General features: G+C 49.4%; 1 protein-coding gene across 1 annotated transcript in view; it reads right to left on the bottom strand.

Annotated features, from left to right (window-relative positions):
* Positions 1-2980: 2980 nt before the first annotated feature.
* CMTM8 (CKLF like MARVEL transmembrane domain containing 8) overlaps positions 2981-13773 on the bottom strand; it is a 51275-nt gene continuing 40482 nt past the window's right edge. Inside the window, exons 3-4 of the mRNA XM_029940851.1 lie at positions 4922-5038; positions 2981-3431 (exon numbers count right to left, since the gene is read on the bottom strand). Coding sequence (XP_029796711.1) covers positions 3348-3431; positions 4922-5038 — 201 coding nt within the window. The 3' untranslated portion in view covers positions 2981-3347. The remainder of the gene's footprint in view (positions 3432-4921; positions 5039-13773) is intronic.

Here is a 13773-nt window from a genome sequence, read left to right as displayed (position 1 = left end):
CCCCCCCCCCCCCCCCCCCCCCCCCCCCCCCCCCCCCCCCCCCCCCCCCCCCCCCCCCCCCCCCCCCCCCCCGCCCCGTCCCGCCCCGTCCCGCCCCCAACTCGTAACCACGCACGTCCTCTTCTCCGCAACCAGCATCGCGATCCCGCCTTCCTTCACTGTCATCTGCTTACAGGTCACACCTGACAGCGACGCGTGGCCAGAACTTCTACGCAAGGCCAAGGTGAGAAAAGCTTCTTAACTTGTGGTCTTGCAGGGTATGTGTTTGCTCATGCGCCCCTGGCCTTATATGCCCGAATTATTTTTTTCTGTGAAAAATCCATCTTCCCAATTACAATAATAATTGTCTAGGGGACAGAAATACAAACTCTTAATTGATTTTCTACCCAAGGCTGTATCTTCAGCTAGTATTTTTAAATGTCTGTGCCCTATGCAGAGATAACTTTATGTATTTAAACTCTTTTGCGTGCTGATAGCCTGAAGGGATTGGTCTATGAAAGCAGCAATCTTTAAACGTACAAAAAAAATGATATTGAACAGTCTTGTCTCCGGGTTTTCTTGTAGTTCTCAAATGTTGGCTAAACATCTTTTGGGGCTAGGAGTTGGACATTGCGACGGGGGAGATTAATTGCCTAAAGCATGTCACTGATTTGCCTTACGTGGGTAAACACATGAAACTCAAAATCCACCCAGCTCCATCAGAGAGGACGTGACGGTTTTAGAAGGGCAGATGGCGGTCACAGATGCCAGAGGACAGTTTGAGCACTCTGTGTCTGTATCCTATGGGGCGCCTGGGTGGCTCAGTCGGTTGAGTGTCCGGCTTTGGCTCAGGTCATGATCTCACAGTTCATGGGTTCGAGCCCTGCTTCGGGCTCTGTGCTGACAGCTAGCTCAGAGCCTGGAGCCTGCTTCGGATTCTGTGTCTCCCTCTCTCTCTGACCCTCCCCTGCTCATGCGGTCTCTCTCTCAAAATAAAATAAAATACTTTTTTAAAAAGTTTATTAAAAAAAGCTCTCTGTATCCTGTCCTTGTAATAATATTTTTCAAACCTCAGACACCTATTCTTTTTGTAATGTATTGCATGTGGCCTGTTTTTCCTTTCTAAGGAGGAAAATGGAAGCTGTTTGAAAACATATAGCTTCATCTGAACAACAGATTCTCACTGTAGGGTCTAAAACCCCGCACTTCAAAATTCATGAACCAAGTCAGTATTTAAAAGAGGAAATAAGAATTTCCTTTCAGTTAAAATATTACACTTTTTATTTTGTTTTGTTTTTGTTTTCTGGCGAACTCTCAGGATGACACAGATGGCCAGCTCCTGAAAAGCCATGAAGAAAGCCAATCAGCACCCCTGCATGGACACAAATGAATACTGTCCTCTAGAAATAGATCTCGTTGGGGCTACTTTGTGGAGAATATTTCCAAAGTGGGTTACAGAACTCTTCACCTCAGAAGCTGCTTCCTATAAATGGGGCCATGATTATAGAAATCACACACATACACACATACCACGGTGGGGGGGGTGGGGAGGACATAACCAGACTTCTTTCTTTTTCAAAAAGTTTGTTTAGTTTTGAGAGAGAGAGTGGGGGAGGGGCCGGGAGAAAGAGAGGGCGAGAACCCCAAGCTGGCTCTCTGCAACCAGCCTGTCAGCACAGAGCCCGACGTGGGCTCACCAACTGCGAGATCATGACCTGAGCCGAAATTGAGAGTTGGACACTTAACCAGACTGAACCACCCAGGCGTTCCCAGGCCTCTTTCTGGATGGCTGTTTCCAGAAGTTTCCAGAAACACACACGTGGAGGTTATAGTTTTTCTGCCTTTTGTGGAGCTTTGATTGCAATCCCAAGTACTGAAAACACCCGCAGAGGACACGGAGCATGAATATGCCTCTGTGAGGGGGAGAGAGACGTGAACACATTCTGACTAGTGATTTTAGCTTTGTTGCAAAATCAGGGAGTTGGAGGCTGTCCTGATGGTGACCAGGGATGTCCGCCCTCCAAGCATTGCGCCCCAATCCCCCGCGGGTCTGTGCTGCTCAAGTCCCTCTGTCATGGTTCGCTGGATGTTGGCTTCCGAGAGGCCTCCGGTCCCCCCAACCCCCACCTGTCCCCTACATTCCCCTTATTCTTGGCGTCCCCCTCCCTACTACCTCTTCTTCATTGTTCCTTTCCAAGGTGGACACTGAAGAAATCTCAACGCTCCTCTACAGAGGTAAACAGAACGTGGGTCAGCACTTAGAGATAAACAGGAGGACGACCCACAAATCCAGACACCTCGCAACAGAAAGAACGAGCACAGGGGCGGGGCGGGGGGCGGGGCGCGGGGCCCGGGGTCACACCCGCGGAGCGCGCAGCCAACGCTTCTCGCTGTCATCAACCATATTAATGCTTCTGTGGTTTCTGTTTCTCAGAAGAAGCTCCCGTTGAAAAATCACCCACGACACACTCCCCCACCGGCAAGAGCCATCCTAACCGAACACGCTTCCTTTACAGGCGCGTCTGCCCCGCTGCCTGGGGGTCTTCCACCCTCTGATGGTGGCTAACACTGCCGCCACAGAACGCTCATTCTGGAGAACTCCTGGTCAGGTTTTTCCACAAGGTGCTGTGGTCAGTGAGCACCTTAAGGTACAGGCATGCACTTCACATTTTCACGGTTATGCACTTATTCTGTGAGGAAGAAATGCCACCCGCATGTCCGTCAGTGCACTCGCTGCTGAGGGTGAGCTTCTTAACGAACCGCAAGGCCAGAGTTTCACCAGGTGCCCTCTGGGCCGTCGGTTAGCAGGGGAGAATCATGGCCGCTTACGATCCCCAGGCCTGGGGAGATGGGTCCTTCCCACCTTCCTGGCCTGGTGGCTGTGGACAAGGGTCTCCGGACAATGTCCCAACCGGGCATGCCCAGGAGGAGGAAGATGTACCCACAGCGCCCGAGCTCAGACTTTGGCAGCAGGTCTCCTTTCTCAAATCAGACGCCTTACCCGGGGATTTTGAAACATTTAATCAGAAAAGATTCTGGCATTAGAAGAGTTAGGTTTACAAACTTGACACAGTCTTAAGAGGAGCAACTTATCTATTTATACGTTGTCTAAGAAAATAAGGTCTATGAAGACACCTGCAAGATATTTCAGAGTTCATTATAAGCTACAGGGATTTGCAAGGAAGTGTCCAGTTTAATGGTAACAAACCACTGCGAGCAAATTTAACTAAGTATACAAAACCATTAGTTAAATACAAGTCTCTGGAAATATACATCATACCCACAGTTTGTTGGGGGGTTTTTGTTTTCGTTTTTACAAGGCAATTCTTTGTGTTTTCCCCCTCCCTTTTCATTCTCAAAATGGCAAATCACTGGATGGTCCTGGATCTCCAAGCTATAAAGCTGAAATATGTGTTCCCAGCATAGCAGATGGTGACCAGGAAGGCGAAGAACTAGAGGAAAAAAGCATAATAGAAAGAGGGCTTAGGGCACATTCTGATTAGCAGAAGTTATCATCTCGCCTCCACTGAATCAGGCACTCACGGTGGTCCTGGACGCCAGGTTTTCTCACCTAAAACTGCTTTCTTGGTTCAATTACCTTCCTTCTGAAATGATCTCTGGCTCTGCTGGTTGGTTGGGGGCTTTTTTTTGTTGTTTTTCATTTTGAAACATATCTGGGAAGCTGGTAGTTTTGCTCAAATAACCACAGGGTGTTCACTTTGGGGTGAAGATGGGGGTGTGTCTCCGAAAAGAGCACATGAATTCCTAATTTAGTACAGGCAATTTTAGACCAGGGCTTAGCCTCAGACTGTCATACGGTCAGTTAAATAAAGGAATCGAGTGGGCAGGAGGAAGCGATGAATGAACCCACATGGCACGAATGGGGGGCCAGGAAGGTGCAGGCCCCTCTTAAGGGGCGGCCGCTGCCCAGTTCTGGTGGATTCTTGCTGTAGGTTAGCTTGAGCCATGTGCTGCTAAAGCTTGGGAATTTTTTTCTAAAAGTTTATTTAGGGACAGAGACAGTGTGAGTGGGGGAGGGGCGGAGAGAGGAGACAGAATGCCAAGCAGGCTTTGAGCACAGAGCCGGAGGCGGGGCTTGAACTCAGGAAACCGCGAGATCATGACCTGAGCCAAAACCAAGAGGTGGATGCTCAGCTGACTGAGCCACCAGGGGCCCCGAAGCTTGTGATTTTTAATGTCATGCGCACCATGCCCTCTACCTTTAAATCGAGATTTTCGAATATAAATCCAAGAATATAATGAATGGCCATATTCTCATCCATTAGCTTAGACTATCAGTTTGGCATTCCTAAGTGCCCCCCACTCCTCTGCCAATGACTTCTCTTAGGGGTGGAATATTTTAAGGCCAATCTCAGAGAAACTTCTAAAACTAGTTTTTGACAATCAGAACAACGATCCACACGGATGGTTTAAAAATGCAAACAGAACAGAGGCATCTACACCGCAGAGCAGGAGTCCCTGGGCTGCGCCCCTCGTCACCCAGCCACAGTCTCTGGAAGTTGGGGTGCTTTCCTCTGCGCTCCCAATGCATAAAAACACACCTCTACTTAAAAAAACCCATAGAATCATAGTGTGCTCATTGTTTTGCAACTGTCTCCCCACTTGAACTGCAGTCAGTAGAATTATTCTTAGAATGCCTCCAACAGCGCCTCCCCTTTAAATACTTGTTTTGTTTCAGCGATCTGGCCTTCACTCAAGCTGAGGCTTCAGCCTCTGGGCACTTCAGGCCATCAGGAGACCCTGCCAATTTTTGGTGCTTTCAAACCAACAAGCTAATGGCCGGTGTGTCACACTGTGGAGGGTGCTTTCCCGCCCCTGCAGATAACTGGGTCCTTCTCCTCGATCCCCAGCCCCAGTGGGAGGAGGAGACCCTGACCCTGACCATGGTGGGGGTGTGGGGATGCTGAGGGGGCGTACTCACCGACGAGGCCGCCCAACTGTTGAAGTTGTGGCTGTCCCTCTCTGGGGAGACAGAAGATGCGTCCACCACAGCGGCCGAGAGGTACAGGACGAAGGCACTGCCATTAAAGCACAGGCCCTGGGGGGGACAGAGGGTGGAGCGGTCAGGGAGCGTGCAAGGTCTGGGCACCTCTGGACCTGCCAAGCGGCCAGAACCGCGTGCCAGGTGTGGGAAGGGGTGCATCTGGACACGGGAAGGCCTTTTTAAACATTTTTTTTTATTGTGGGGGAGAGAGAGAGAGAACACACAAGTGTGCGCAAGCAGGAGAGAGGCAGAAAGAGGGAGAGAGAGAATCCCAAGCAGGCTCCTTGCTGCCAGTGCAGATCCCGATGCAGGGCTCAATCTCATAAACCACGAGACCATGACCTGAGCCAAAACCAAGAGTCGGATGTTCAACTGACTGAGCCACCCAGATGCGCACCCCCCCCCCAACAAGGCTTCCAGGAGGAGAGGGCTTAACACCAGCTTATACACAGCACAACCAGACACCCCTCACCTGCCCCCCAAGATACCCAGGCTGCCTGCGCATCCCTTCAGCCACTTCTCTCTCTCAGTCTTCATCCTGGCTTTATCCGGATTTCAGCCGTGGTGACCTACGGGCTGAGGAAGGCAGGTACCCGGGGGCCCCCAGCGAGATCTGCCTGGCCCATGGCCCCAGCAGGTACAGCCCTTCAGCACCTGTCCCTGACCCAGAGCTGGGAGACAGCCTTTCCCAAAGCAGGCCCCACTGATCTATCTACCCACCTCCCCCACTCTAAGCAGGGAGGGACATTTAGGGGAGCTCCTTACCCAAACAACAAAGTCTTCAAACTATAAAGATTATACATATAAATAGAGCCCTTTGGGAACTAATCTCTCTCCTGGTTTCATTTTATTTTTTCCTATGCTTAGAAAAGAGAGATATGTAAATACAAGTTGGTATTTGGTTTTCAGTTTTATTTACACGCTAGGAAATCATAGTGTGAAATGTGCAAAACCTGATCCTTATCTGAACAAGGGTGGGGAAGGGTAAAACTGATGCAGAAACCAAAGCTTTATGCAGGTAGGAAGGAGGTGGCTCTCAAGGAATGGGTCCTCTGTGGTCTAACGGCTCCCCCTCAGTAATTCAGAGAGACGGGAACTCGTAGGGACAAGGGGAGGAAGCAATATCTTTTTCTTCTTAGAGAAAGAAAGGCACATAGAATTTTCCAGATGCAGGTCCTAGCATTCTGAGGTGGGCTGTGTATCCCTGTTACCTCCTCCACACTTTGCTTACATTATGCTGGGTTAAGGGGTTAACCTTTGTGAGAAGAGTACCCAGGATTCAGGGTACCCATGATGCTTATGTGCTATAGAAATGTACCCCCAAGAAGACGTGGGTTCTCTGGAGGACCCATTACGCTTTTTGGTTGTGGGGTTTTGTTGGGTCCAGAAACACATTTGTGCATTAAAAAAAATTTTTTTTTTGGTTTATTTATTCTGAGAGAGCATGAGTGGGGGAGGCAAGCAGGCTCTGCATGGTCAGCACAGAGCCCGATGTAGGGCTCGAACCCATAAACCGTGAGATCATGACCTGAGCCGGAAGTCCGACGCTTAACCTGTTGAGCAACCCAGGCGCCCCCCCACCACCCTGCCAAATTTTTTTTCAATTGCACATTACATCGAGAGTTTTGTACATTTGCTATTTGCCTAATAAAGGACTCCTTATATATATTTTTAAATGCTGAAACAGTTAAATAAAGTTACCTCTGAGGAGTGGGAGACCTTAGTTTTCATTTTGTGGCCTTTCCACAGGTAGTGATTAAGTTTATTTTTATTTAATAAACTAGTCATGTATTACATCCAAAACATTAAAACACCTAAGAAAAACATTTTAAAAGGAATGCATGTTCATGGTAACCAATCAAAACCCAGTGTGGCTAGAACAGTCTGGAGTAAAAAGTCATTCTACTCTTCCCACTTCAACCTTTTCCTTTAAGATATAAACAAAACACCCAGTGGAGTTATGTAAACTCAGTGGGTTTTTGTTTTGTTTTGTTGGGTTTTTTTTTTTCACTGAAAAATATACCAAGGGCAATTTACATGTCTGTGCAAACAGATGACCTCATTTCTTGTCAGGACACAAATATCTTAGACTCTAACTTTTCCCCTATCGATGGGCATTTCATGCTCCTAGTTGTCCCAGGGTTACAAACTCCACTGTGACGAGGGTCTTTACATGTATTTGGGATCCCCCGTGCACGTCCGGTCCCCATACAAGGGGCGAGATGAATGCGAGAGCACACGGAGAGGTCAGCCCAGCCAGGGCTGCCCCGACACCGGCCCTGGGCCCTGTCCCCGCCGCTGGGTGGCTGCAGGGCCGGAGAGGCAGTGAGGACAAGACTCTGAGGATATGTGTCCCCAGCCCTTTAGTAACTGTGGCCCAATCCATTTTTCCAAGGAAATGAGAAACTCTGTTTCCCTTGGAGAGGAGCAGGGAAGGGCTTCCTTCCTTCCCCCCTGCACCACCCCACAGGGCCCTGCTGGGTTACCACAGCCTCCATTCCTGCTACCTCAGCAAGAAACTCCTCCTGGCCGCCCTCCCCATTTTCCTCGGACTCCCAAATTCAGTACATCTGGCGGGTGCCTGGAATGGGAAACTAGTGAAGATAGGTGAAGCGAGGAAAGAAGAAAGAAGGGCAAAGAAATCAGGCTCTGGGATCGTTACAGAGGTTAAAGAACAGAGATCCGTGCGGCTACAGGAGTGGAGGGGGTAATGCAACGCTTGAGCAGCCCCTGGAATCTCACTGAGCTTCGTGGAAACACGAGGTCGTGTGGCTCTAGAGAAGCAGGACCGGAGTCTGAGACTGTTGGAGCTGCAAAGAGCCTAGAGCCCCCCCCAACTCAAATGCCAGTTCTCAAAGCCTCCCTGGGCCGCAGGGAACTGAGGACAGATACAGTGTCTTTATCAAAGGTTCCCAACTATTCTGTTTCGGGAGCAGGTGGAGGAAGGCGATTCTTTTCTGAAGGTTGATCCCTGAATGTCCTTCCCCCCCACCACAAATAAAGGCTCACATAGATAAGAACTCGGATAGCTGGCCCCCTTGTTGGCCCCACCCTTTATGACCAAACCTAACTGTGGAGAACCCTCCTCCCTTCACGGTGCAGAGGAGGAAGGTTCCTTCAGCCTCAGAGATTTCCTGAAGGCCAGAACCAGGGCACCTGTGCTCCCTGGCAGCCACACAGACTCCTGGGTTGACAGTTGTGGTCGGCAGCAGGGGACCTGCCTCCCATTCCTGGTTATCAAAGCCTTTTTGGTGTCTCAGTTCCTTCACTTCCAAAACGGAAATAATCCATTCCATCTCTGTGAAATATGAAGGGCCCAGCATGGCCTCTGGCACACAGTAGGTGCTTCATACATGGTGGATGCTATTGCCTATAAACGGAGGCCGTGCCCTCTGCCTTGTAGGGCTCAGCGTGCCAGCAACGAGGCCAACAGGGATGAGCTGCGGAGGGTGAATCCTCAGAAAATGCATGTGTGCATGTCCTGGTGCTTGGTGCCCCAGGAAGGACAAGCGTGTTGCTCTGAAGTTTTAGCTCAAATTGGATTTGTCAGAAAGCATATCCCAGCCTCTCTGGGTGAATGGCATGACCCGGAAAGCATGCCTACCATCGTCAACTCCAGGGAAAAGCTTATGCCTTATCGAGCGAAGAGCTACAGGCCAAACGATGAGACTCTGGTTTTTGCAAGGTCCCACGGGCTGGTCTCCCAGCCAAGCTCCCGGTGGACTGAAGCCTGGTCTGCTTATCCCTTCTCCACAATCTCTGATTCCCCAGATGCTCTGAGAACCAAAAGTGCATCCAAAAAGCCATCTGGCAGCAAAAGCTGACTTGCACTGACCTGAGGGCAACGCAGCCTTACTACCCTCCCCTCCTAGCAGGAAAACGCATGTGCTCATGCAGCGACGCTAACATGTCTGATGACAGTGCTGCCTCCAGACTCAGGGGGAGGTGTCACCTTACGCAGTAAATGCACCAGAGTATTATCGTTCTAAAATTTGTGGGGGGAAAATCCTGATTCTAAACATATCTGGCCTAGGGTGCCTGGGTTGCTCAGTCGATTAAGCATCCGACTGGTTCAGGTCACGATCTCAAGGTTTGTGAGTTCGAGCCCCACGTCAGTCTCTGCACTGACCGTGCTGAGCCTGCCTGGGATTCTCTCCCCTGCCGGTACATATGTATGCGCTCACTCTCTCTCTCAAAATAAATAAACTCTAGAAAATATGTTTTAAAAAAAAGTACAGTAAACATGCCTAGGAGCCTAGGAGACTCAGCAGAAGTGGAATTAAAGATATGGCTCATTCCTGCATCTTACCCATTTGCTCTCCTGTTAGTTTCCAAGTTCCCTTCTTCCAAGTTCACAAGCACTTTCCTCAAGACATCCTTTAAGACCTATCTTCCTCCCAAACAAAATTCCTCCCGTTCCGCCAGGTCACTTGGGTGATACCCTCACCCCGTATTCCCATGTGGCTGTTACTTCGGTTCCCCACATCCAATGAGTCTTTCCTCCCGCTGCCTGCCCGGGGAGGCGTCACCCCAGTTCCGACGAGGCTGCAAGGCGCGGGGTGCCCCAGGCAGCTATGGGCTGGAATTCCTGTCAGAGCCTACACCACGTTCTTGAGAATCATAATGGAAAATCTTCACTTTCATGTTTGGGGAGACTGTCCAGAGTCCGTCAATGCGTTCTGTGCAATCAAATGAGACCTGTTTTTGTTGTTGTGTTGTTGTGTGGTTAACTTAGCTAGCTCTGAACGTTCCAGAAAGAACCAGGCCAGATACATCTTGAGCAGGGAGGGTGCTAAAGCCTGCCAGCTTCCCTACAGTCTACACCGCACACACACACTATGCTGGTTTATGAGTCAGTTATTTGGAACTGGATAGTTTTCTGATACACTGGCTGAATAGAAGCAACCAAAAAGATAGTACCGCTTCAGAGCGGCACACATGTGGCACCACTTGGGTTTTTTTTTGTTTTTTAAATCATGCAGCCACTTCAATTCCCCAACAAGATTACAAAGCAAGGGGGACCTCGCCTTTTATCTCTGAGTTCCCCTTAGGATGTGCGCGATCAGTCTTCAGATGACACTAAATGCTAAGAGTTCCCAGCTGTCCCCAGCTGAGGTCATAACTTCCATCACACTCTGTACATACCTTCACTTTGCCACGTGTCATAGGGTACCACAATGGGTGGATTTTCTGTGTTAACCTGACTGGGCTGCAGGCGCACAGATGTCTGGTCAAACATTATCCTGGGTCTATCCATGAGGGTTTCTGATGAGATTAACATTTGAATCTATAGCCTGAGTACAGCAGACTGCCCTCTCTAATGTGGGTGGGCTGCATCCAATCAGTTGAAGCCCTGAATAGAACAAGAAGGCTGTGTAAAGAGAGAACTGCTCCTGCCTGACTGCCTTGAGCCAGGACATCAGTCTCCTTTCCTGCCTTTGGGCTTGCACTGCAACAACCAGCTTCCTGGTTCTCAGGACTCTGGACTCGGACTGGAACGACACCCTCCGTGTGCCAGGCCCCCCGCTGGCCAACAGGAGGTCTTAGGACTTCCCTGTTTCCATAATCACGTGAACCAATTCCTTCTAACAAATCTCTTTATGCACGTGCGCACGTATGCGTGCATACCCACACACACAAAACTATTGCCTATGCTTTCTAGAGCACTCTATTACGGAATTTGTATCAAGAGGGGGGTTGACAGGTTTTGGAGCCAGGAGTGGAACTGATGCTATAACAAATACCTAAAAATATAAAAGAGGCATTGGGACTGCAGAATGAGTAAAGGCTGGAGAGTTTTGAGGTGCAACTAGAAATAGGGGTGTCGAAGGTGATTCCGATGAGGGTTTGGAAAGAAGAGCGAGGGAGAGAGCTGCCATCTTCTTAGAGAATACATAAATAATCAAAAGCAGAATTTTGGTAAAAACATGGATGTTAAAGGCCATTGTGGAGAAATCTCAAATGGAATGGGGGACATGTTTTTTTGGAAACTGGAGGAAAGGTGATCCTTGTCATAAAGTGGTAAAGAATTTCGTTGAACTGGGTTCTGGTGTTTTGTGGAAGATAAAGCTTGCAAGCAACAAAACTGGATCAACTGGATATTTAAATGAGGAGACTTTTCAAACAAAGTGTGAAAGGCGTGGCTTGGTTCCTTCTGTTGAGAGTAAAATGCAAAAGGAAAAAGATGAATTAACGAAGGAATTGTTGGGGCACCTGGGAGGCTCAGTGGGTTCAGTATCCAGCTCCTGATTTAGGCTCAGGTCATGATCTCACAGTTTGTGGAATGGAGCTCCACGTGGGGCTCTGCACGGACAGCACAGAGCCTCCTTGGGATTCTCTCTTGCCCTCTTGCTGGGCCCTCCCCTGCTCTCTCTCTCTCTCTCAAAATAAATAAACTTACCAAAAAAAAAAAAGAAATTGTTAAGCAAAATACAGCAGAATTTGATGGTTTGGAAAACCCATAGCCTATCCAAATTGTGAAAAATAGGAAAGCCTACTCTGAAGAAAACACCACAGGTGTGGCCAAACAGCCATTTGATAAAGAGATCAGGGGTCCAAACCACAGATCTAATTGCGTACGGGCAGAAGCTAGGCCTGGGGAAGGAATTACGGCCATGGAACCCCACCAGTTTGAATGGAAGGGCATGGAGATGGGACAAAATAAAGGAGCCCTGTCCAACGTCTTGGATTTTATAGGATAGAACCATGAAGCTATTTGGCTGTGAATATGCACCAGTCTTCACCAGAGAATGAAGCACCCCAAGGCTGATTCAGAGATCATCATTGGGCCCCAGGGGCAGGCTGGTTGCTCCAAAGTTTCAAGAGTTGGGCTGTGGGGCGCCTGGGTGGCTCAGTTGGTTAAGCATCCAGCTTCAGCTCAGGTCATGATCTCATGGTTCATGGATTCGAGCCCCGCATTGGGCTCTGTGCTGACAGCTCAAGAGCCTGGAGCCTGCTTCAGATTCTGTATCTCCCTCTCTCTCTGACCCTCCCCTGCTCACACTCTCTCTGTCTCTCAAAAATAAATAAAAAGCATAAAAATAAAAAGAGTTGGGCTGCTTCCTCAGTCCCTGTGCGCCATGATGTCTCTAGCTGGTTCCTCAAAGGCAGGCCCACCCTGAAAAGGTGTGGGGGTAACAATGCCATCCCAGTGGGCCTGGCGGGCAGAGTACTGAAAAAGAGGCTTATTCTGGAGCCTTCAGATCCAGTGGAGTCTGCCCTGTAAGTTTTGGGCTTGCCTGGGGACCCGCCACTCCTTCCTTCTTCCCTGTTTCTCCCCTTTGGAAGGGGACCGTCTATGACCCGTAGCTTGTCTGGTTTCACAGGCTTGACAAAGCGATGGCATTTGGAGATGGGGCCTTTGAGAGGTAATTAGGGTTGGATGACATCATGAAGGTGGCATTGGCTCCCTTGACAAGAAGAGATGAAAGAGCGCTCACTCTCTCCTCCCTTCCACACGAGGCCACAGAGAGAGAGCAGGCATCAGCGAGCCAGGGAGAGAGCTCTCAGCAGAGACCAGCTATGATCAGGGACCAGGAGGCAGTCTGAGGGCAAAGCACAAGCTGGCACCCCCCCCCCCCCCCCCCCGCCCCCAGGAGGGACACGTGTGACATTCCTCAGGCACTCCTGGCTGCCCGAAAACAAAGAAAAGGGAAAAGCAAATGGCTAACTGATAGAGATCACAGGCAAGGAGGAGTCTCCGTCAGTTTACAAATATCTCAGTAAATTACAAGGAAAAGGCAATCTTATCAACAGCCTAATCTCCAGAAACCTACTGGCTCAGCTTCCTGGAGCCCCAACATCACCCTCCCCTCCACAGTGATGTGGGGAACAAAGGCAAGAAGGAAATGGCAGGTAAAATGAAATTTCTCTGTCACCTGCAGTCCACTGACAAATATTTGAGGCAAATACAGTGGGGACCATTTCACAGGAACCCCCTGCCGTCCTAATGTAAATGCCTTACTAAAGGGAAACAACCTTGGTTTGACTATGGCAAGGCTTTTTGTTAGCATATGGAAGTCTTCTGGAGGCTTCTCTTTTGTCTTTACCTCCCCCAACTCCATAGCACAGACCAGTCACCCTCACAACCCCAGTATGGCTCTTTCTGCCCACGCACGCGTCCTGTCCCTGTGCTTTCATAAAAATCACCTTTTTTGCACAAAAGCCATCTCAAGAATTTTTTTGTGGCTGTCAGCTCTGAACCACCACCATTCCAAACTCTCATCAAACTACAGTGACGCCTGATTTTAGACTTCCAGCCTCTGGAAGTGTGAGAAATAAATTTCTGTCATTTAAGCTACCCGTCTGTAACATTCTGTAACAGTGCTGGGGCACCTAGGGTACATCTTCTTATCTATTTCCCCCCAGACAGTGTGTTCCCCGTAGACTATTGTGCATCAGGATAGTCCCCAGAGCCAGCATGAGACTCCAGTCCCCCTTGACCACACCTGCTTCCAAACGTGAGGACATCTATTTGTTCTAACAGTAGTTTCACTTTTCATTCAACCCCTGCACCCCTGTGCACCCCAACATCAAAGGGCTCTGTGTGAACAGAAGTGAGATGGCCGGGGCCCTGACGTACCTGTTTCCAGGGGACACTATTTACAGGGAACTAAAAAAGAACTGGACTTCTCTTCATTCAGTCTTCTGAGAACTGGTCTGCTATTCTGCCTGAAAGAAATTCCTGGGGGCGCCTGGGTGGCTCGGTTGGTTAAGTGTCTGACTTCGGCTCAGGTCATGATCTCATGGCTCATGGGTTCGAGTCCCACGTTGGGCTCTGTGCTGACAGT

This window comes from Suricata suricatta, chromosome 5 (genome assembly GCF_006229205.1).
Source record: "Suricata suricatta isolate VVHF042 chromosome 5, meerkat_22Aug2017_6uvM2_HiC, whole genome shotgun sequence".
NCBI lineage: Eukaryota > Metazoa > Chordata > Mammalia > Carnivora > Herpestidae > Suricata > Suricata suricatta.
Note: the sequence above shows the minus strand (reverse complement) of the source record. Positions and strands in the feature narration are given on the sequence as shown.